Source organism: Zootoca vivipara, chromosome 16 (assembly GCF_965207765.1).
Source record: "Zootoca vivipara chromosome 16, rZooViv2.hap1.1, whole genome shotgun sequence".
Lineage (NCBI taxonomy): Eukaryota > Metazoa > Chordata > Lepidosauria > Squamata > Lacertidae > Zootoca > Zootoca vivipara.
The window spans coordinates 7,766,800-7,791,952 of record NC_142599.1 but is presented as its reverse complement, the minus strand read 5'-3'; the positions used below and the strand labels follow the sequence as shown (position 1 = coordinate 7,791,952).

At 46.7% G+C, this 25,153-nt stretch overlaps 1 protein-coding gene across 15 annotated transcripts in view; it reads left to right on the top strand.

Annotated features, from left to right (window-relative positions):
- Positions 1 to 25,153, top strand: part of RIMBP2 (RIMS binding protein 2) — a 286,403-nt gene that overhangs the window by 5,601 nt on the left and 255,649 nt on the right. For 13 of the 15 annotated variants that reach the window (XM_088659580.1, XM_035097548.3, XM_088659571.1 and 10 more), the window contains exons 2-3: positions 5,048 to 5,275; positions 5,725 to 5,859. In XM_088659580.1, the coding sequence (XP_088515706.1) occupies positions 5,048 to 5,275; positions 5,725 to 5,859 (363 nt within the window). Of the gene's footprint in view, positions 1 to 5,047; positions 5,276 to 5,724; positions 5,860 to 11,761; positions 12,044 to 23,393; positions 23,516 to 25,153 lie in introns of those variants that run through there. The other 2 variants (XM_088659582.1, XM_088659573.1) reach the window with 2 other exon arrangements.

Genomic DNA, 25,153 nt, shown 5'->3' with positions numbered 1-25,153 from the left:
AAATTGCATTTGCTGAAGGAGTTACCGTTGAATTACTTATTTTGAGGTCAGCATCACAGCCTGTTCATAAGGGCCAGTTAATATCCCAGTGTCCAAGTGGTGTAGTCATGGACATTTCAAAGGGAAACCTGTTTTCTAGTTTCAAAAATTCAGGCTTTTAATGGAGAGTGCCAGATGTGAGCGAACTTGGCATATTTATCTTCTGCTTTTTCATGTTTTTGGTGAGCATTTGTGAAAGGAAGGCATACCGTTTGTTATACACCACTGATTAAAAGTAAGAGGTGAAGGTCAGGAAGGAACCACAGGTTTAATCTAGGTGAAGAAAGATGATACAGGTGCTGTGAGTCTTCAGACTCAACATGAAGTCAGTCATGTCACTAGACCTGCCATGATATAAATAAGATAAAATCAATTGGAGCGAATTTGCCTGAGACATATGGCACTGAAGGAAGAGGGGCTTTAACCCTTTGTCCCCATAATGGTTCTGATTCGGAACACAGTCCCAGTGCTGTTTGCCCCAGGAGGAAGCTCTACTCCCCGGAATGAGATTGTGAAGGGGCAAAGAGTTAAATGTCCCGTCCCCCCTGGTCCATAACCACAGTCCCTACCTGCTTGATCTCACTTTCTCCAGCAGCTGCTGCTTATTAAAACCAAATCACAGATGGGTTAGTGACATGATTGATGCCATGAGCGGTATGATGCAGAAATACATGTAGCTTTGCGGAAAGTGCCTTCCATCTTTCCAGGATGGAAGGCAAATGCAACTTATTGACTGGAATCCAATGACACTGCCCTCTGAAATCCCTAGAGCCATTTCGCAACTAGTTTTTGTGGCTGTTTTTGTAAGTCAAAGGGGTAGGTGTGTGAGATATTGATAGTGTGTGTATACACACACGAGAGAGAGAGAGAGAGAGAGAGAGAGAGAGAGAGAGAGAGAGAGAGAGAGAGAGAGAGAGAGAGAGAGAGATTTCTTAGTCAGAATGAATATCTCATAAGTAAGAGCCTCTGTCATGTTTTGGACGGAAGCAAGGGCAGCTTCCCTGTATTGTTAGGACTCCAACTCCCATCAGTCCCAGCCAACCTGGTCAAATGATCAGGAGAGATGGGAGCTGTATTTCAAAAACTTGTGTGGTTGCCACACTGGTGACTCCTTGTGTAGATAATAATGAGCTATACATATGAAACTATGGTTAGACTGGGAACAAGATGGATTCCAATGTGCTCGCCTCCTCGCCTCGTGGACACACACACAACTTAAAAATCTCTCCTCCCCCCTTTTAAAAAGCGGTGGCCTGCAAAATGCACAAGCTTAGTCATCTACATCAGTGTTTCTCAACCTTGGGTCCTCTGCTGTTTTTGGACTACAACTCCCATCATCCCTAGCTAGTAAGCCCAGTGGTCAGGGATGATGGGAATTGCAGTCTGAAAACAGTAGACCCCCAAGGTTGGGAAACTCTGATCTACATTGACTGCCATGGTCCTGGTCTGTGGAGCACTGAAACAGAGAAAACAACTTGAAGATCACCTCCTTTGATGAGAGAAAAAGGTTCAGCTAGAATCCCTCTTTTTGAACCCATGCTTGAAACAAAGGGTAGAAGGATGTCCTTTGATATCCCTTCAATAAAGGTAAAGGGACCCCTGACCATTAGGTCCAGTCGTGACCGACTCTGGGGTTGCGGTGCTCATCTCCCTTCAATAGAGGACTATAAATTAAGGCCTCCCCAAAGAACAAAGATGTGAAAAGAAACACGTGATGTTTGCCACCAACATCAAGTCCTATTAGACTCAAGCTCTGATGCTGAAAATAGTAATTGTTGATACCTAATACTGATAAAGGAAGTCTCGGTAGCTCTCATACTTATTTACGACCTGAGAGGACACACCCTGAGCGTGTCTGCAAGAAGATGTTCTCTGTCAGTCCCTCAGTTTCAGGCCAGTATAGGCCTTGAAAATTGGGCACATTAAATGCCTTTACATATCCAGCTGATCATTTTAGCCGCGTCAGAATTTCTTCCTGAGATTTTGACTTGGCCTTCTTTGACCCTAGCTTTGGAAATAGTTTTCCCTCACTCCTTCTCTTTCTCTCTCTCTCTTTTTAAAAAAACAACGCTAGGATGAGTCTGCCGGCTGTGTGGAACAGAACTCAACAGCAGAGGGCGGCTGCTATCTGTGAAGGGGCGTCTCCCTGAGGGGTTTTTGGAGAGGTGCTGAGCTGTAGCCTTATTTGTTTTGACTGGTGGGTGAGGACGGCAGAAGGAGCAATGGCCCCCCTGTTCCATATAAAGCAGCCTTAGCAGCGGATACAAGGGTTTCTGCCCTTGAAATTCTGACCAAAGCTTAAAGACTTTCAGTCAGAAAAGTGACAATCCTCTTCTGGTGCAGCCTGCGCCAGACATTTTGCTCCCTGAGGTACAGCAGAAAAGGAGACCTCACCAAGCCAAGGTGCACACTAGAGTATTCAAGGCTACTCAGGTGTTGCTGTTGTTTGGGCATCTGAAGCAAAGAAGCCCATATGTGCCTCTTCCCCCACCCTGGGAGTAAAAACTCAACTAGTCTGTTAAAGAGCTTAACAACTTCATGACACCCAAAATCAGTCACCTGTGGTGGTGTTTGACTCAGTTTACCTCATAACAGCCCTGCTTTCGTACATTTTTGAATAATATCTTCTTCTGGCAAGGGTGGCCATGTGTCCTACTTTACAGAGGACAGTCCTCTATTTTAAGAGATCCTCTATTTGAAGAGCTTCCCGGTCTGAGTCTGGCTTAAAGATGAGGAGCTCTAAGAAACGAGAGCAGCAGGGGCCTTGAAGGTACCTATCAACAGGGAGCACCTGTCACGCAAGTCACCTGCCCACAGACTCCCCCCCCTATGTTTAGAGGTATTTCATTTCTATTTATAGTACAGTGGTACCTTGGTTCTCAAACGCCTTGGTACTCAAACAACTTGGAACCTAAACACTGCAAACCCGGAAGTAAGTGTTCCGGTTTGGGAGGTTTAGAGGTATTTCATTTCTATTTATAGTACAGTGGTACCTTGGTTCTCAAACGCCTTGGTACTCAAACAACTTGGAACCTAAACACTGCAAACCCGGAAGTAAGTGTTCCGGTTTGGGAACATTTTTCAGAAGCCGAACGTGATCCCTTTTGAGTGCTGCGCTTCCAATTTGAATGCCACACTTCCGTTTTGAGTGCCATGCTTCCGTTTTGAGGGTTACCCTTCTGATTTGAGTTTTACGCTTCTGATTTGAGTGCCACACTTCCGTTTTGCGTGTTACGCTGAGGACTGTCTGCTTTTGCTATTTTGCGTTTTTGTTTTTGCGGCTTTTTTGTTTTGTTTTTGTGACTGTGTGGAACCCAGTTCAGCTACTGACTGATTGATTGTGTGACTGCATTACATTGTTTATTGCTTTCATTTTATGGATCAATGGTCTCATTAGATAGTAAAATTCATGTTAAATTGCTGTTTCAGCAGTTGTTTTTAAAAGCCTGGAATGGACTGATCCATTTTGCATTACTTTCTATGGGAAAGCGTGCCTTGGTTTGGAACGCTTTGGTTTTGGAACGGATTAAGTTTGAGAACCAAGGTACCACTGTAATTGGGCTGTGTCCAAAGTTCTCTGTCTGCTAGCGCAAGTTCTGTTGCACTAAGGGACTGTTGAGTTTTAATGCTGCCATGCAATAGAGGAATCCTGGCAGTTGGCTAGCAGAACTTCATTGTGCAGCAGATAATAAAGTTCCCAGGTACCTGCTTATGCATTCTCTTGCTCAGCAAGGTCCTGTTGGCGCAAAGCATTTTTGCCAGTGTAACAAATGTGCCATTAAGAGAGCTGAACGTAGTGCAACATTTGATACAACTAGTGCGTTTTTTCAGCCATAGCGTGCTGGAGTGCAGTTCCGGCACCTCTCAGGTAGGCACCGTTGCATGCTGGGGCTCCCCCCCTGCACGATTCTTGCCTCTACATACTTCTGAAAAGCCAAAAATGAACAAGGTAAAAACAGAAGCTGGTCAGCATGTGAGTCTACACTTTTTTTAGATCTATGACTCCACCTATCTCCTAGCCCAGGCATTGGCCTACAACTCCCAACATCCCTAGCTAACAGGACCAGTGGTCAGGGATGATGGGAGTTGTAGTCCCAAAACATCTGGAGGGCCGAGGTTGCCCTACACCTGTCCTAGCCTCTCCTAACTGCAATTGGTCAAGCTATGGGACTAGGCCACTTTGTTTTTCCTTTTCTTCAAACTGTCTCCCGCGTAGTGGCAGTGGGCTTTATGTATGTGTATTTATTTATTTATTTATTTATTTATTTGTGTGTGTGTGTGCGTGCGTGCGTGCGCGTGTGTACACACACAGAGAATATATAGAAAAATTATAGGCTGATGAAATACTGTCTGATAACATTATTAATATGTAAAAACATCAGCTAAATGAAAAAGAGACACAGAATAAAATGGAAATGGAAATTAAAAATTGAATGCTTTTAAAATGACCTAATCAATATGCACACATTTACTCTCTCTTTATATACTCACCCAACAGAGCAAATTCTTTTTCCTCTCATACCAGGGATGGGAGAGAAGTTCGATTTGGTTCCCATCTTAAAGTGAATCTATCAAATTAGCACTTTCTGAAACAATGTGGGAACCAAAACCCAGCCATCTTTTGAAAATTGCACTCATCCACATTATGGGATGCACTTCTTCAACCAATCAACGCTTGGGGGGGGGAAATGCATTGAAAATGACTATATTAGTGAAAATTGCTGCATCCTTTGTGATTTTAAATCTCTGCTGGGGTTGTCTCACCAACTGGAGAGTACTTGCCCCAATTAGGGTTGCCATATCTTGAAGAGCAATAGAGGACAGCCCGAGTGCCCGAGCTGGGGAAGAGGCGTGTGGCCATGCCCAGACACCTCTTTCCCTGACTTGGACTGGCAGGGACCAACCATAATCCTCCCCCGGAAATGTAGGACAAGGTAAAACTCTTCAATGAAATTGATTCAATAATGGTGATAGTCTTAACTCTATTCCCTGCTGTCTTCTATTTTAGCAGGCTGGTAGTCCACCCTCTTCCACCACTTCCTCCTCATTCAAGCAGCCACCAAGATCAGAGGCTAAAAAAACTCGGCCAAAGAAGAAAATGGACCTGGTCCACAAGCAGGGCCCAAAGATGCAGAACATTGCTGACCAGTCTTGTTCTGGCTTTAAGGATGATCTAGAGATTCGCCTGCTTCAAGCTGAGTGTGAGGAGCTCAGGAATAAGCTTGGGTGCTTGAGGGTAAATATGAAACCCACACTTCTGTTTGGGACTGCAGTGAACCAAGGGGGAGGGTTGCTGATGCTTTTGTTATAAAAGCTCTGGAGTCTAATGAGCTGGGTGAGGTTCGATTCCTTTCCCTAGAGCTGAAACCTGGGAAAAGGTGGGAGGTGGGGCCCAAGTAGTAATAGAAGTAGGTCTAGAAGTAGTTTCCAGTTCCACTCTGCAGTGCTGTCTCTGTTTTGCTGCAGTTCGGCCTCTGCCCAAAACTGTGTTTCACCTTGGTGTCCACTGTGACAAAATTACAGGTCTTAAATAAGTAATTATGTACATTTATATAATGAATTACATAAATTATGTCATCATTACATTGTTCCGCCCCATTAAGTGCAAAGTAAACACAGCAACATAAATATTTAGCAAAAGCTGAACCAAGACAACTATTGAAGGGGAACTGTTCGGTTTTACAGGAAGGACTGACGGGTCAAAAGCCGAGTGACGTGGAGGAGCTGATGAAGAAGTCTCAGATGGAACTCCTGTGGCTCCAGAGGCAGCTGTCTTTTCTCTCCACCGGGGCACCTGCATACATTTTGCCATCAGGCAAGGTACTATTGCTCTGGGTATAAAATGCAAACAACTTAGAAACTTCGACAAGGCTGGATTCATCTTCAGTTTGTGTTCAGAACTGGGATGGGTCAGGTCTTAGCAGCATTCAGTCTCTTGGCTTCCAGAACCTGGGGTGGGGTAAGGGAATAGTTGCCAGTCCATACAGGCCATAGGCAGAAACATGATCCAGAAGGCACACAGCATGTATTCCAGGGCAGACAGACCAACAAACAATGTATGGTAGTCCATTAGCACAGGGCTACTCAAAGAGGTGCTAGCAGACAGATGCTGGTACCTAAACATTCAGCTGTTAGTCCCCAGTGACCTGTGGTGTTGAGTTCCACACGGCATTGGAGGGGCTTGTCGAATGCGTGCGACGTCACACGCGTCAGGAGGAGGCTGCAAGTCCTGATGAGGCCCTCTGCCACAGTAGGGAGGCCAGCGGGGGCCCCTGCCACAGCGGGAAGGCCAGATGGGGCTCTCTGCCTCTGCAGGGAGGACCTGCGGGGAGGCCTGGTGGGGTCCGGCACCTCAAGATTGGGGGAGGGGGTTCAGCTCCATCTCCACATACTTTGTCCCATAGAGTTGGTTTGTATGCAGGTGACTCTACCACAGTCCAGGTTGGGTGGGGCACTTCAGATACCAAATATGGTACCAGTCCCTGGCAAATTTGGGCAGGGGGAAAATGCCCCCCCCACATCAGAGAGCTTGAGAAGCACTTCATTAAGACATGTGGGGTGCTGCTCTACTAAGGGAACGATGCCCTCAGCCAGCCCCCGCCTGCCTACCATCTTGCTTACAACCAGTCTAGGGGACGATGCTGGCTGTCAGCCTCCTCCTCCTCCTTCGTGCTGCCTTTGTAGAAGTCAGAATGGAGGAGGGCAAAGTCAGGATTAGTTGGCTCTGCCTCTTGTTGGTTCTAATTATGCCAGCCATTTATTCATTTATTTTGCTCCGCTTACAATTGTCCTTTGCTAACATGTTGAAATAAATATAATATATTGTATATTATATATTACAGCATTACCTCACATTTTCAGAAAGTAAAATTAAAATTATTTGGTTTTCTGAAAGCTGTTGATGTGCAGTGGCGAATAGTGCCGCTTGGCTGCCCAGGGTGGCACCCCCTGGGGACGGGGCGTCGCTCCGCAGCGCGTATGCGTCCTGATGCATGCGTTGTGACGTCATGATGCACGACGCGTGCTAGGATGAGCCAGGACGGACTGCACATGTCCGCACATGCACAGCCCGTCCAGGTTGGTGCTGCTGCCCCTCCCTTGCTACGCGCCTGTTGATGTGCTTCTTCATCAATCTTGGATTTACCAAGCTCAGTGTGGTCCAGTCACAAACATAGCACAGTGGTACCTTGGTTCTCAAACGGCTTGGCTCCCAAACAAATTGGCTCCCGAACGCTGCAAACCCGTGAGTGTGTGTTTGTGAACATTTTTCAGAAGCCAAACGTCCGACGCAGCTTCCGTGGCTTCCAGCTGAGTACAGGAAGCTCCTGCAGCCAATCGGAACCTGTGCCTTGGTTATCTGACTTTTAGAAGACATCTGAAGGCAGCCCTGTTTAGGGAAGTTTTAAATGTTTGATTCTATTTTTGATATTCTGCTCAGAGTGGCAGGGAAAACCCAGCCAGATGGGTGGGGTATAAATAATATGTTGTTGTTGTTGTTGTTGTTGTTGTTGTTGTTGTTGTTGTTGTTGTTGTTGAACTGTTTCCGGAGTCGAACGGACTCCCGGAACGGATTAAGTTCGAGAACCAAGGTACCACTGTAGCAGATTTTAATTCCTCACACCCAAAAACATATTTTTCAAGACCCCTCACTGAAGAAATTTGCAAAAATCACCCCCTAAAATGGTACACACTTCTTCTGCATCAGCACAACCAGACACCTTCCTCTGTCCCAGCTGCAACAAAACATCTCTCTCCTGCATTTGTCTCTACAGTCACAGCAGGTGCTGCAACCTTCCAGCAGCTTGACTTCACCCCCAAAGACTTCTTTGGTGATCACTCGTAGCTGAGTAAGATTGTCTTCCATAAACACGGTTTTAACAATGGGTCCATAAGTGACTGTGGAGGCCAATTCTGAATCCACACGTCCTTCCACAGTGGGGACATTGGTTTCCGGGCGGGAGTTGATCATGGTGTGGATTTGCCAAGCGTGCCTTCCTCTTAGCACGTTTCTCCCTTGCGTCCTAAGATTGAGTTTCTTCAAAGCCCATGGCACCTTTGGTAAAGGCTGTTCTCCAACTGGAGCACTCGCAGGCCAGTGTTTCCCAGTTGTCAGTGTTTATACTACATTTTTTAAGATTTGCCTTGAGACAGTCTTTAAACCTCCTTTGTTGACCACCAGCATTACGCTTCCCATTTTAAAGTTTGGAATAGAGTAGCTGCTTTGGAAGACGATCATCAGGCCATGCGCACAACATGACCAGTCCAACGAACTGATGTTGGGAAAGAAAATCTGGGAAAGAGAAGAAATCCCAGCAGACTTTAGGGATGCCAAAATGATCAATCTCTGTAAAAAGGTGACAGAACTGATTGTGGAAACGATCAAGGCATCTCTCTATTAGCTGCGGCCGGCAAAATTCTTGCAAGGATCTTAGCAAACCATCTGGTAACAATATCCAAGGTGACCCTTCCTGAATCCCAAAATGGTTTTCGGCCTTCTAGGGGGACAGTGGACATGATTTTCACCGCTCAACAGCTTCAAGAAAAATGCAGAGAGCAAAACCAACCCCTGTATATGGCATTTATTGACCTGACTAAGGCTTTCGACACTGTAAATCGTAATACCCTGTGGACTGTCCTTCTGAAAATTGACTGCCCAGATAAATTTGTAAGCATCATTCGGCTCCTCCATGATAATATGACAGCAACAATTGCAGATAATAATGGCTCTCAAAGTGAACCATTCACAGTGGGACCAGGTGTTGAACAGGGTTGTGTTATTACCCCAACTCTATTCATTATTTTCATTGCGATGATCCTACACTTTGTCGACAGGAAACTGGAGTAGAAATCATATATTGAACAGATGGAAAGCTCTTCAATCTGAGCAGGCTGAAAGCAAAAAGTAAGGTTACCATAACTTCCGTCCTAGCGCTTCAGTATGCTGATGACAACGTAGTGTGTGCATGCTCAGAGGATGACCTCCAAACCATCCTAAATATATTTGCAGAAGCTTACGAAAAACTTGGCCTATCACTCAACATCCAAAAAACCAAAGTGCTGCACCAACAAGTACAAAATAACCTCTCTGCAGCGCCACAAATCCAACTCAGTGGTGTAACGTTGGAAAATGTTGATCACTTCTCCTACCTAGGCAGTTACCTTTCCACAAGGGCCAACATTGATGCTGAAATCCAGCATCGCCTGAACTCTGCGTGTGCGGCTTTCTCCCGATTGAAGTGCATAGTGTTTGAGGACTGGGACATTCTCAGGGAAACCAAAATGCTTGTTTACAAAGCTATTGTACTACCAACCTTACTATATGCTTGTGAAACATGGACCACTTATAAACACCATCTCCAACTCCTCGAAAGATTCCATCAACGGTGTCTCCGAAATTTTTTACACTTCACTTGGGAAGACAGGCGAACTAATATCAGTGTACTGGAAGAAGCAAAGATCACCAGTGTTGAAGCAATGACCGCCACAACATATGGTGCATTGTGGTGCGCCGGCCATTCAGCGGGCATGGAAGACGGGGCTTGGGAGTGCTCGGCAGCCTCTCCGCAGCGGCCCGGGGTGGCGGTTTCTTGGGGCCAAGGGGGCAAGGAGCTGGGCAAAAACCACCCCGACGTGGTGGTGGAGGGCTGAGGGAAGTGAGCAGAGCGGGTGTGAGGGAGGCTGCCATGTCTCTGCACTCCTCGCAGAAGCCCCCCATGGGCAGCCACTCCCCGACGGCGAGCTCCCCTTTTCTGGGGCCGGAGCCCTCCCGCCGGCAGCGGAGCGCCATGGAGCCAGCGGGGAGAGCCTTCCCGCCAACAGGGATGACCCTGGCGCTGTGTTTTCATTGGTAGAGCTGCTGCCATGTGGCATCGCCTCTACCAATGAAATGCAGCGCCGTGGTGAGGGATGACCCTGGTGTTGCAGAGTGGAACAGGGTCCTAGTGCCCCTGCTCCGCTCGCTTACCTCCCTGCTCTCCCCTGAACCCTGAGCGGCGCGGCGTGTAGGAGGAGGGAAAAGAGAGGCCGCCACGCAGCTCCCCCACTTGCTGGGGTACCCTTCAGCGCCCCTCAGTGCCCCGGCGCCCAGGCGCCCCGCGCCACTAGAGCCAATGGGCGAGCTGGCCCTGTCCCCTTCCTCCCTTACTGCTCCATGTGCTGCGCGCTCAGTGGAAAAGAATGACCATCCCAGATAGAAGGAGTGTACCATTCTTCAGTCAAGGGTATATCATCCCAGGAACTGTTGGCAAAAGGGTGGGTAAGAAATCTAAGAAGCGTTTCCATGCAGCCAGCTTTCTCTGTTCTGCGGTGCAAGGGCGCTTCCGCCACCAGAGGAGCGGGTTCTGACATTGCGCAGCAGAGGGACCCCATGCAACAGTTGTGCTAAAGGAGGCTTGTTGAGCAACAGATTGTGTAACCTATTGTGCAACCAAGTTACCTGCAACCTGCTTATGCATTCTCTTGCACAGCAGCAGCAGCAACAACAACAACATCCTGCTGGCAGGAAAACATTGCTGCAGAGGAGGAAATGTACCGCTAAGTAACTTTAACTTAGTGCCTCATTAGATGCATTTTATTATTTAAATTGAAAGTGTTTCCATTTATTATTTAAATTGAAAGTGTTTCCATACATCCATTTCTTAAATTCAGGGGTTTATTTTTCTCTCTATATACCGGTACATACATACATACATACATACATACATACATACATACACACACACACACACACACACACACACACACACACACACAGAGAGAGAGAGAGAGAGAGAGAGAGAGAGAGAGAGAGAGAGAGAGAGATATGGCAAATGCCTTTTGAAAGGGGATGTTTTTTTATTAAATGGAAAAGTCCTTATAACATACATTAGCGACTTATTAAAAAAAAAGCATCTGCTCAAATGAGGGAGGAAGAAGACAGGTGTCCAAGGACTGAGGATCCAGGTATATTCCTGTGCATGTATACAGTATATTTATTTCCGCTGCTCTTCTTCCAGTTGCTAGGCAGCTGCCAGATCACACAGCGAAGGGCTGAAGTTGTGTGTTGGCTGCAGTTGTCTTCTGTTAAAAAAAAAAGTGGGGGGAGAAACAGAATGGTTGGTTCCAACAGCTAATCTGCCTTTAATACCCTTCTGTGTTTTGAGTCTCAGACGCTTCCACTGGGCATCGGAGGAGGGAGGCTTTGAAAGGAATATATGTGTGTGCTTACATTTATATACACAGAGAGAGTGAAAATATTGCAGCTAACAATTCGCAGTTCATTGGCCAGACTCGCTTGCAGGCCTTGGCTGACCTGCTGAGGCTGTCCTGCCATAGCCTTTGCGCGGAGGTAAAATAAGATCCACAGCTGCCTCTCTCTCTCTCCCTCCCTCCTTCCTTCCTTCCCCTCCTCCACCCTCCTGCATTGGAGCCAGGCCCTCGGGGCCTTGCCTTCAACCTCCGGTCAGTTTCCATCAGCGCCCGCTTGCTGTGGCGGGTTGCGGGGGGCAAATGCTTAGGTGAAAGAGAAACTGGCAAAGGAAGCGAAAGCCATCTTTGCGCGCGCGTGTGCGTGCATAAGTGTGTGTGCGTGTGCGTGTGTGTGTGTGTGTGTGTAAAAGAGAGAGCGAGAGCGTGTGTCCCTCTTTTCTGTGTGCGGTATGCGCGCGCCAAAGCACTGCTGTTTCATAGGCTCTGGCAGCTGCTGCATGGCTGATGATGCTCTCTCCATCGCCTGCCTCTCTGCAGACAGCCACAGAATCATTTTGAGCCTGGACCGCAAGCGGAGTTAATGTGCGCATTGGTGCTGCCTCCTCCTCCTCCTCCTCCTTCACCACCACCACCACCTCCTCCTCCTCCTCCTCTTCTCAGGACCAGCCGCTAGTCCTCCTAGCCCAGACTGCGGTCTCCTTTTTATTTACTTAATATTTTCGTGCTGGTTTTTTTTTTAACTGTTGTTCACATTGCTGTCTGGTACCCGGTGGCAAGCATCTGTTCCGGCTTACTATGAGGAGTGCTAAATTCTAAGGTAAGGAACGAGATGGCTTTGCTACCGCCGCTGCTTTCTCCTCCTCCTCCTCTTCTTCTTCTCTCTCCCCCCCCCCAACTTTTCCTTCTCTTTCCTAAAAATAGCTTCGGCTGCTTAACTGGCTTAGAGTAAAACACATCCCCGGCCCTCTCTTGATATTAGCAGCGTTGGTGCAGGAAGCTCTCCCTGCAAGCAAGCAAACTTTATTATTATGCTGGAATGTGATGCGCGCGGGGGTGGGGGGCTTGGATGTCCTTCAGGTCCTCCCTAGAGTGGGGGGGGGGAGAGAAGAGAGAAGAGGGAAAGGTTTCGCTTGAACAGATAGGAGAGTTCACCTCTCATCTTGTGTGCACAAATATATATATAAAAGGGATTAAGCCCTTTTGCTAGATTATTCTATCCTGTCCTTCATTCCCAGCCATTCCCCCATCCCCCCCCCCGGGCAATCTATTTGATGTTGGGTTTGGGGGTAGGCTTAACCCTTTCTCGCCTGCCAGGCAGGATCTTGGCCTTCTCTCTTAAGAAAAGGCAGACGGGGGTCTGCTGGTGGCTGATGATGCTTTGCTGTGCCTCTGTGGCTTCTGTGTGGGGCAAAGTTAGTAACCATGCCAGCTACTGTGTCCATGTATCTCTTCTCTCCCCCCCCCCCTTCCACTTTGCCATCTACCTTTCCTCCTCCTCTTCTTCCATTAACACAGTTCAGCTGCACGGTGGTATCCGATTGCTTCCCTAATCAACACCAGTGTGTCTTGCAAAGCGGGCACTGTCATTATTGCCACTGAGATATTGTTAATGAAATTGGCCTTGGCTTTGCACATCCGGTGTGTGTGTGTGTGTGTGTGTGTGTGTGTGTGTGTAAGAGCACTTGTTCTGAGTGGGCTGTGGTTTGGAACTCTTCACATCCCAGGTTTAAATGGCCAGGGTGTCTCTTTCCCTTATGGAAGCCTTGTGGCTTTCTGTTTGAATGGCATGCCTGCCTACTTGTGTGTGTGTGTGTGTGTGTGGTGTGTAGCAAGTTGAATTGCAAATGTGCATTAACACCAGCAATTGCATACAGTATATTTATTCATTACGTGTACATAGTGTCATCAGTACACATCTCTGTTGCAACCCTTTCCCTGCTGTGCCTTATTTTCTAGATAGCAAACTGTTGGCAGGGACTCCTGTTTCTGCCTAGTGCAACGCCAGACATATTAATAATAATTTAGCACATGCTATTTCAAAGAGCAATATTTTTTTTTTTAAAAAAGCACAGATCCCCCCCCCCAATAATAGCAGCAACAATGTATGGTGGTTTGCAGTGCAATTCTATGTGTGTTTATTCCAAAGTCAGTCCCTGTGTATTCAGTGGGACTTACTCCCAGGTAAGTGTCAGTGGGAGATCAACCATAGCGATCAACATTCTTTTTTTTTTCTTTTAAAAAGCACAGCTCTCTGCCCCAAGGAGCCTACCGTCTTAATTTTGGTACTGTGGGTGAGAATGTAGGGAAGAGGGATACCGTAGGAGGGGACAGACCAAGCAAGTGTAGCAAACTAAAATGAGGAGCGAGTAAGGACTTGACAAGGGAGTTCAAATGATGTGTAGCATGGGTGCCATTTAAACAGGGGTTGATATAGTTCACTCCAAATGAGGCAAAGTGCACCATCTTTAAGTGATGTCAGAGGAGGTGCACACATTGGCAACATAAACTTAGCGTTGTGTATACATTGCCTATAATAATAATAATTTATTATTTATACCCCGCCCATCTGGTCGGGTTTCCCCAGCCACTCTGGGCGGCTTCCAACAAAATATAAAAATACAGAAATCCATCAAACATTAAAAGCTTCCCTAAACAGGGCTGCCTTAAGATGCCTTCTAAAGGCCTGGTAATTGTTGTTCTCCTTGACCTCTGGTGGGAGGGCATTCCACAGGGTGGGTGCCACTACCGAGAAGGCCCTCTACCTGGTTCCCTGTAACTTGGCTTCTCGTAGCAAGGGAACCACCAGAAGGCCCTCGGCGCTGGACCTCAGTGTCCGGGCAGAATGATGGGGGTGGAGATGCTCCTTCAGGTATACTGGACTTGTTGAAATGGAGATTGTGTGTTTTGACTGGGTGACTGACAAAATCCTCTGTGTGATACCTATCTGATGGCCCTTCTTAATGCCTTCACATGAATGCATATAGTCAACATTCCCTGACCTTGTCATGGTGTTCATCATGGCTGGGATGAATAATAATAATAATTAGAATAATAATAGGGTAGGAAAGGGATGCGGGTGGTGCTGTGGGTTAGACCACAGAGCCTAGGGCTTGCTGATCAGAAGGTTGGTTGTTCGAATCCCCGCGATGGGGTGAGCTCCTGTTGTCGGTCCCTGCTCCTGCCCACCCAGCAGTTCGAAAGCATGTTAAAGTGCAAGTAGATAAATAGGTACCGCTCTGGCGGGAAGGTAAATGGCGTTTCCGTGTGCTGCTCCGGTTCACCAGAAGCGGCTTAGTCATGCTGGCCACATGACCCGGAAGCTGTACGCCAGCTCTTGGCCAGTAAAGCAAGATGAGCGCCACAGCCCCAGAATTGTCCGAGACTGGACCTAACGGTCCCTTTACCTTTAATGGGATAGGAAATTCGAAGGAAAACCTTTGTGAATTTCACAACCTCTGACTTCTCCCAACTGTAGCCAAATCATGTTCCCTTGTATCCTTCTTAAAAACAACAAGAACACAAGAATTAAGGGCAGGGAACTCTCTGCCTGCCTCTCTCAGTTGTTTGAGCATTGCTGCAAGAGAATGACCCCCTCCTTAACATTACACTGTTTCTCTAAATGTTTGTTTTCCACTGGTATTTATAAAAAGTGCATTTCCAAGTTGCTGGGTTTCGTTCTTTTTACTTACAAAGATGCAAAAAAATAACAACGTGATGGCATGTTTGCTACCAGATGGTTCAATAAGAAGCAAATGGGCTGCTCCTGCACTCCAGCATCCTGTCAATGACTTGCACGGATCCGACTAAGCCATACTTCAAGTAGACCCACTCAGTTAGTTCAGTCCTTCGATTTTCAATGGGTCTGTTCTGAGAATGACTTAGACGCAACCCACCGCCAAGCGCTTGGTGTGTGTGTGTGTGTGTGATATTTTATTAACATTATTTCCTAAACTGGATTTAACCAGCACCCTTCTTTATGGAGGTTTTTGCTGGTTGCATCCAGGTTGGGCCTGGGTTCCTAACTTATTGCAGTGTTTAGAGTGGGCATGATTTGGCTGAAATTGGGAGGAAGTGGGACTTGTGGTTTATGTGAGGGGACCCCTCTACCTTTCCCTGTCTAATTTGAGCACTGGGTGCCCCCTCATTAAAAACATCTAGCTTTAACCCCACCATATGCACACATCCTCCATCTCAACAGTAGGTTGGGAGCAGCAAAGTAGTGCTTGGTACTGTCTGCTTGCTGATGTGCGTGTTCCCTGGATTTGGGCATCAGTAACTGAATGCAGAGTGATCCCCACTCCCACCCCACGGGGCTGTCTCTGCCATGTAGAAGGGTGAAGCAGCCTCTTTCAGGCAGCAGCATTGAAGGCGGCAGGGAGTAGTTGAAGACAAGGATTGATGTCTGAATGGTGCAGCAAGACTTTTGAAAGACCATAGCAGAGGAAGTGGGGGACCATTCGGGCTTGGGGCAGGAAAATGCCTTGAGGCTGGCACTGGCTATCCACATGCCTCCCTGTGAAAAATAAAATCCAGCAGCCTTCTTGATTGCATGAGGCCCAGTTCAGAACACTCACTCCTAAGGTGTGGTTGGAAATCTTTTTCTTTCCAGGTGTGGATTCTGACTGCATCTGGCAGAAAGAGGGGCAGGTCCTTAGAGCAGCCTCATGATGTTATTTGCTGCTGCTGCTGTTTTTTTAAATAAAATCAAAGCTATTAATCTCAGTGTTTTACTAACTGCATCAAGTGGCCACAGAAAGGAAGTGTTAAGGCTGTGATCGATAATATAGAAAGCTAAATACAGACTGAGTAGCAAGCGAGAGGAAAAAAATATATACGATCCACCTTAAGAAGCAAGGGTGAAGCACAGGAGCACCATGCCAGAGAAGAGAAGAGCAGAGAAAGGAGGTTTCATGATAAATGGTGGAGAAGGGAGCTTCCTGTTAAAATAGGAAAACTCATCCTTCCTGATTCACACATGCATGGACATTGCTCTGTTTCCCACTGCTCGTGAGTTGTGATTGAATTGTGGCTGAATGAACATACAATGATGGTCTCTGCAGGAAAAGCTTGATGGAGGCAATCATGGAAGCGCCATAGCCAGCTTTTAATCTCTGATGCCTCATTCATGTCTACAAAACCCTGCTAGATGCCGCACGGCACCAGATGATTGGGTGCATGTGTGAACCATATTTCCTTGGCGTCATTGTTTGTGGGAGGTGGAGAAAGAATTATAAGGAAGACCCATCCATTGAGCTGCGGCTAGTCTACTCGATGCAGGAATTATCAAGTGATAAATGTGAAGAGTCGTTGGTGTCAACAGCTCTCAGCATTTCAGTCTTTGAATGAGGTGGATGATGAAGGAGACGCAGAGCTGCGTAGCTATTTACGGTTGGCACGGTAGGCAAATAATTTTCCCGTGACAGAGCAGAGGTGTAGGCAACATGATGTGCTCCAGAAAATTTTGGACTACAGCTCTCTCATTCCTGGCCACTGTCCGTGTGGCTGGGGCTGACAGAGTTGGGGCCCAACAACAACTTGCTTGGACTACTGCAGTGCGCTCCACGTGGGGCTGCCTTTGAAGGTGACTCGGAAACTACAACTAATCCAGAATGCGGCAGCTAGACTGGTGACTGGGAGCGGCCGCCGAGACTGCATAACACCGGTCTTGAAAGATCTACATTGGCTCCCAGTACGTTTCCGAGCACAATTCAAAGTGTTGGTGCTGACTTTTAAAGCCCTAAATGGCCTCGGTCCAGTATACCTGAAGGAGTGTCTCCACCTCCATCATTCTGCCCGGACACTGAGGTCCAGCACTGAGGGCCTTCTGGCGGTTCCCTCATTGCGAGAAGCCAAGTTGCAGGGAACTAGGCAGAGGGCCTTCTCGGTGGTGGCGCCCGCCCTGTGGAACGCCCTCCCATCAGATGTCAAAGAAAAAAACAGCTACCAGACTTTTAGAAGACATCTGAAGGCAGCCCTGTTCAGGGAGGCTTTTTAATGTTTAATAGATTACTGTGTTTTATTTTCTGTTGTAAGCCGCCCAGAGTGGCTGGGGAAACCCAGCCAGATGGGCGGGGTATAAATATTATTATTATTATTATTATTATTATTATTATTATTATTATTATTATTATACCAAGCCAGATCCTTTGCCCATCACCTGGCTCAATTTTGTCTACACTGAGCAGCTGTGGCTCTTCAGGGTTTCAGGCACGGATCTCTCCCAGCCCTACCTGGAGATGCTGGGGATGGAACCCGTGACCTTCTGCATGCAGAGCAGATGCTGTACCACTGAGCTATGGCCCTTGGATTGGCTGCAGCAGAGGATAGTGTGGGACTTGAATGCTTTGCTCGATGGTGTGCTCATGGTTGACTGTCCCATTTCTCAACCTAACCAACCTCACAGGACTGTTGTACAGTGGTACCTCGGATTACAAACACTTCTGGTTACAGACTCTGCTAACCTAGAAATAGTAGGTTAAGAACTTTACCTCGGGATGAGAACAGAAATTGCGCACCAGTGGCGCGGCGGCAGCAGAAGGCCCCATTAGCTAAAGTGGTACCTCAGGTTAAGAACGGTTTCAGGTTAAGAACTGACCTCTGGAACGAATTAAGTTCTTAACCAGAGGTATCACTGTAAAACTAAATGGTAACACATAAGGTATATACTGTACCACACTTAGCAAGTTGGAGGGAGACCTGGTTTACAATTGTTACCATTATTATCATTGTTGTTATTATTATTTTCAATTATTGTAGCACTGTCTAAGAACTGTAGTCTCTTCTTGCACCAGTTCAAATCATAACAGAATTTTAGAATTTGCACCTGATATTTTCGATGTTGAGCACTGTCACATTTCACTTTATAATCTGACACAGAAGCATCCCTCTGTGCCAAATTATAAAGTTGAACGTCAACCTGTAAAAAACATTCTATTCTCCCTGTTCAAAACAACACACTTATTCCAACAGCATCAGTGAGTGGGAATATTTTGTGGCGGGAGAGGGAAATCATGTTAGCCGAAGTTACTTTAGAATTCTCTCTTCTGCTATACTTAAGCATACAGGGTTGTTGTGCAAGGAGAATGCTTTCTTCTCATGTAACAGAAATCCCTTTTCCATTTCTCCCGCTGCAAGTCAATGCAGTCCCCAGATCTGCTCTGGGATTTCTGCAACACTGAAGCAAATTTGGGGGCAGTTTGGAGGGTGCACAAGGAAGGGAATAGAAGAGATGTTCTGTTGTGCAATAGTAATGTGAATTAGCCGGATTCATCCCATATGCAGTACTGTACAGAATACAGGATATTTGAGGCTTGGGATACCTTTCCGTGACTGAATTAAAAACACTGTGTGTTATTTTCAGTGAGGGGGTCTGAAGCTGGAAGTCCCCTAGGCCAAGCCTGGCTGGCTTCATGCCCACCTTCTCCAAGTTAACAACCCAGAGGAGTGGTTCCCAAAGGGTCTGGCACACCACACTGGTCTGGCAGGAGAGTTTGGCATGAGTGGTGGGAAGATTCAAGGACAATCAATATTATATTTGGGAATGATTCATGTTATTATGTACCTGCATTGGTTTATACTTTCTGGATCTCCCATAATCATATTATAAAGTACCGGTAGTTGTGTCCTGTATTACAAATCAAGCACTGCTAGGAGTTCTTTCTGTTTTCCCATGTATTTCTTATCAAGCAAAGATTTGGTGTGCCGTGAGCAAATTTTTATTCCGGAAGTGTGGCCCAGGGAAAAAAAGGTTGAGAACCGCTGATCTAGGGCCTGAAGGAAATGATATCTGTGGCCAAACTATATGCTGGCAGGCCGTTTTAATGAGCAAGTTCTCTCAAAATTGGCCAGGAAAGTTAATACGGCCTGGGTTTTTATGTTTCACATCCACAAATACATTTAAAGTTCCCAAAGAATCTTGGGAATTGTAGCTTGCTAAGTGTGTGCAGAACAGTAGCTCTGTGACAGGTAAACGGCAGTTCCCGGGATTCTTTCAGGGAGTGTGTGCTTTAAATGTATGATATGGATGCACCCAAGTGTTCAAGGTGCTTGGTAATCCTGGAAGGCAGTTCAGCATTACTAAACCCACACTGCAGTTGACAGAGAGCAAAGGTTGAGAGATGAGAGCCTTGCCTACAGCCAGCTGGCAAGAGCCAGAAATGTAGATGTTACACAAATGTAGATGTGTGAACAGTCCCCTGATGGTTTCTTACATTTGCTGAAAAGCAGCTGCAAGAGGCTTCCAGTTTTAGCAGAAGAATGCAGGAGGAGAAGGGCTGCTTGACCCCTTCCCCTTTTGTTTGTTTTTCTCCCCAAACTGTTTCGAGGCAGCAAATGGGTAGAAGAAGCCTGAATCACCCCTAGCAAACCCTGTTGTTGTTCAGTTGTTTAGTCGTGTCCGATTCTTCGTGACCCCATGGACCATAGCACGCCAGGCACTCCTGTCTTCCACTGCCTCCCGCAGTTTGGTCAGACTCATGTTGGTTCGAGAACACTGTCAAACCATCTCGTCCTCTGTCATCCCCTTCTCCTCCTAGTGCCCTCAATCTTTCCCAACACCAGGGTCTTTTCCAAGGATTCTTCTCTTCTCATGAGGTGGCCAAAGTATTGGAGCCTCAGCTTCACGATCTGTCCTTCCAGTGAGCACTCGGGGCTGATTTCCTTAAGAATGGATAGGTTTGATCTTCTTGCAGTCCATGGGACTCTCAAGAGTCTCCTCCAGCACCATAATTCAAAAGCATCAATTCTTCGGCGATCAGCCTTCTTTATGGTCCAGCTCTCACTTCCATACATTACTACTGGGAAAACCATAGCTTTAACTATACGGACCTTTGTAGGCAAGGTGATGTTTCTGCTTTTTAAAATGCTGTCTAGGTCTTCCTAAATATATCATTTTTATCAAATCTCCAAAAATATTCCAAAACATTCATCATAATATACAAAAGAAGAATTTCAACATGAATTTATTCTTGACTTCCCACCCCAGTTTTCCTGGTGTTTTTTTTTTTTTACTTCTTTTTACTAGCTATTTTACAATACATATGTTTTTATTATCTGAACTTCACTATCATTTGATCTTTCAGTAATCCACTGCCTATATTTCAAATCCTGCCTGCGACTTCATGTATGGGTGATACTTTGATAGATAATCCACCAATGGGCTCCATTCATCTGACGCATCAAGAGCCCTTCTCATTTGTCCTGAGTAGTCTGAGTTCATGGCTGTAGTGAATAATATTTCAGCCAGGGGACTTCTTAGCTCAAACACTTTCCCAACTTTGAGTTGCTCTCCTTCCTCTTCAAGAGCGAGGTGGCTTAAATTATTGGCCATTGGTCTTGCACTTAGAGGGGTTGGGCAGCTGTGAACATCGGGGATGGACAAGTCACGGCCCACCCACAGTTTAATTTTTCCATTGATTGCTAGCATTTTGTATTGATCTATTATCTTGAGTCCAAGTGATTATTTTATTTTAAAAAAATCCTCCCACTTTCCCCAGGAAAACCTTCTGTTTGCTGCTGAATTCAAACAAATGTAAATCAGCAGAAACCCCAAAGAAAAATTTGTCCCTCTTCTGAACCTGTCCTAAAATAGATCCTGACCCAGGATGTCGTGTACTTTCCTGGGAGCTGCATTCTTCCCTCCTCCCCTCCCCTCCCTGCCTACCCCTTTTCCAGTTGCCTCTTCAGCTTTGAGCCCTTCTGGTTTTCTGAGCATGCTTTTATATATATAAGGTAAAGGCACCCCTGACCATTAGGTCCAGTCGTGACCGACTCTGGGGTTGCGCGCTCATCTCGCATTATTGGCCGAGGGAGCCGGCGTATAGCTTCCAGGTCATGTGGCCAGCATGACAAAGCCACTTCTGGCAAACCAGAGCAGCACATGGAAACGCCGTTTACCTTCCCGCTGTAGCGGTTCCTATTTAACTACTTGCACTTTGACGTGCTTTTGAACTGCTAGGTTGGCAGAAGCCGGGACCGACCAATGGGAGCTCACCCCGTTGCGGGGATTCGAACCGCCGACCTTCTGATCAGCAAGCCCTAGGCTCAGTGGTTTAACCCACAGCGCCACCTGGGTCCCTGTATGCTTTGCATTGCCATGTTTAGTGCTCTCATCCAAGAATTGCGATCGAATGATATACGTGCAAAATGTGATGCTCCCGCTTGTTTTTTTTAATTGGTTGTGGTAGTTCCAACCACAGCTTTATTTTCTGTCTTTAATAGTATTATTAAATAATATGTCCTTTTGAATACGTTGAATGATTGTCTGATCATCTGGTTTTCTGATTCTCTGACTCTCTGCCATGGGCGAGGGGCAGATCTTGGTCATCTTTGCCAATATGGCTGCCCTGACCGAGCCCAAAATTTGGCACCCCCATGTGGATCTCTGGTGTTGGAGTTCCTCATTATTGTACCCTCTCGGCTCAGTTCCCTGTGTGGCAGAACTGCCTGCTCCTCCCTAAATCCAGCGCTGAATGGGTGGGCGAAGCTGAAGGTGGAGTTGACCACAGGAAGAGTTGACCATTGACTCTAGCTAGAAGGAAAGGGCTTTCAGGGGTCTTCCCCTAAGTAAAATCTGAGGCAGAAATCACAAGTGGGAATACCCAGGCCTGGATAAAATTCAAAATGGGGTAAAGAGGCATTTAATGGGAACTGTAGCTGGACCCTCAGTCAGCTTCCAGCCCACATCGCTGTAGTGCTTTCAGCTGCAGCAAGGAGGTTTCCACATAGCTTCTGTCTAAGTGTCTCATCCATCTCTGGTTTCTCCTTCCCTTGGCCTCAGCACTAGAGGGCTCCTCCTCTGGTCAAAGAAAGGCCCCAAACTGTCTTCTTCCACCACCTCCCACCCACCCACCCACATTTGCCATATCCAGCACTGCAACCAGCAGAATCTCTCAGGAGTTGCCTGGCTTCTCGTGAGACCTCCTAGACTTTCCGTAGGTGGGATGGCATCCCTGCTGCCATGGCAACGAGGCTGCAGCTCATCCTGCCGCTCCCAGGTTCCCTTGAAGGAACACCTGGCTCCATAAAGGGCTGCACATGAATTCATGTAGACATTTCGGTTTTGCTCCAACTCAAGATGGAGGATGGATGCAGTGCAGCAACTGCAAGAGTGGGGGGCACGCAGCTAACTGGGTATTTTGCTGTGGGTGAAGCCTCCCGAAGGGCACCATTGAGGTGTTTGTATATGTACGGAAATGTGCATGGGGGGTGGGGGGTGGCAAACTGGGTCTTTGACCTGGGTGAAATGAAGCCTGGTTTTGCTCCTGGATGGATGGCTTGGAGAGGCAGCTTCTGGCTCAGACCCACATGGGTAGTAAGGGCATAATAGAGACCCTCCAAGTGTCCCTATTTTCCAGCGATGTCCCTGATTTAGAGAAGCTGCCCCGGTTTCTGATTTGATCCCGGAATGTCCCAGTTTTCCTTAGGATCTCCCTGTTTTCATTGGAGAAATGTTGGAGGGTATGGAATTATCCCCCCCCCCCCCGGCAATCCTGTATAGGGAAGTTTTTAAATGTTTAATATTTTATTACGTTTTTTATGTGCAGAGTGGCTGGGGCAACCCAGTAAGATGTGTGTAAATAGTAAAATTATCATTATGGAATGGGACGTCCCTATTTTCATCAGAGAAATGTGGGAGGGTATGATATGAGTTTTCATATGTGTTCAGTTACAAGCCCATTTGAAAATCTGCATTAAAGAAACAACAACCCAGTAGGAAAATCTTGCCCAGTTGATAACCGTATTTCCTGGCAACATGTGCATTTCAAAGAATACCTCCAGATGGGTGGGGTATAAAACAAACAACAACAACAACAACTATTATTATTATTATTATTATGGATTGCAAAACCTATTTTGGTGTATCTTTGAGCCCCAAAGTGCATCACAATATTCAGAAAGTATGAAAGCCAGGGGCTTACTATCTTCCAATGTGCGCATTAGTTTGGAAGGTGTGGATCAAGTTAAATTCAATCTGAAAGCACAGAGGCCAAATTCCTCAAGCATCCCTTACTAAAAATTATGAATGGGTAGGAGTGATGTTGGTTGCATGTGACAGTATCCTGAACAAAAGCAACTTTCCCCCAGGCTGTAGCAGGTAGACTTGTTCAATTGACACCTGTCTTGGCGCCAGCTTGCGTTGCTTAGCGCCTTGCGTGTTTGTATTGTGTCGATATGTCCCGAGCAGGAAAGAAAACAAACATGGGCGCTGAGACATTAGCTTGTGAGCAGCAGCAGCAAGCAAAGAGAACAGAATGGTTTCTCAAATAGGAATGCCTTTGTCAGTAAGATGGTGGGTGATCTTTTGAGATGGAGAAGGGAGGAAAAAAAAACAGGTCTCCCTGACCTATAAGGATGTGGGTCAGTGTTGTGAGAGAACGCAAAGCTTTGCAGCCCAGGAGGAGCTAACACTTGACACTTTGATTAACCGATAAGCTGCAATACCTTGACTTCACTGCTGTGGACTTGGCAGCCCTGAGATGGCATTGCATTACACTTGATTACTTGCATAGACTTTGTATTGGTAGGGCTTTCCAAATGGAAGGCCGTATTTGTTTATTTGGAGTATTTGTACCCTGCTCTCCAGCCAAAAAGCCTTGAAGTGTGGGTTACATGCAATCAGTTAAAACAAGATATTCTCTGTATGCAGGCTTCTAACCTAAAATAAATAAATAAGTGGGAAAGGGACAAGGAGGGAAGAGGGAAAAAGCAAACCCAGACGCCATTTCTTAAGCCGTAGTTCCTCTGGTGAGCAGCTGGCATACAAACAGAGGTAGGAGGTGCCTGTCTGATTGCTATTCATTCCTTCCTGATGCCAGGCTGCTGCCAGGTGACAGTTGAGTTAAAAGGAGGGCTGGTGGTGTTAGGCTGATTTTGGTAGCAAACGATGACTGAAATGTTGTTGCTCTTTTATGTCCTTTATAAAGAGCTAAAGGACAAGCAAGGGATGCAGGTGGCGCTGTGGTCTAAACCACTGAACCTCTTGGGCTTGCCAATTAGAAGGTCGGCGATTCGAATCCCCATGACGGGGTGCGCTCCCATTGCTCTGTCCCAGCTCCTGCCAACCTAGCAGTTCGAAAGCATGCCAGTGCAAGTAGATAAATAGGTACCACTGCGGCGGGAAGGTAAACAGCATTTCCATGTGCTCTGGTTTCCGTCACGGTGTTCCTTTGCGCAAGAAGTGATTTAGTCATGCTTGGCCACATGACCTGGAAATCTGTCTGTGGACAAACACCGGCTCCCTTGGCCTGAAAGTGAGATGAGCGCCGCAACCCCATAGTTGCCTTTGACTGGACTTAACCGTCCAGGGGTCCTTTACCTTTAAAAATGAAGAAAGCTCATTGCTATCTATAGATGGCTACAGGTATAGCTATAAAGACCACATCCACACATTGAAAGCATGTGGCTTCTCCCAAATAATCCTGGGATCTGTAGTTTTAAGGGTCTCCCCGCACCCATTACAAACGACAGTTCCCAGGATGACTGTTAAAGTGGCATAAGAGGGCTTTAAATGGGTGTTGCAGGTGTGACTCCAGAGCTGGAAAACCCCCAGCAGAAGCCCTCCAGCTAGGGAAGACGAATGTACCTTACTCTCCCTCTGCTGGAGAACAGATGGTTAGGGCTGAGCAAAAATGGCTCCCACAAATTCTCTGCACTACTTGTGGGTGGTAAAACGGGATGTGGGGGCTGCCACATAAACCTGGTGAGTGGAGGAAGGTGAAGCCCTCTCCTTAGAAATTCCAGCTCAGTGTTGAAAGAAACTCTTACTAGGCATCTTGGTACCCTTTTATTGATGGGACATGGGTGGCGCTGTGGGTTAAACCACAGAGCCTAGGGCTTGCCGATCAGAAGGTCGGCGGTTCAAATCCCTGCGATGGGGTGAGCTCCCGTTGTTTGGTCCCTGCTCCTGCCAACCTAGCAGTTCAAAAGC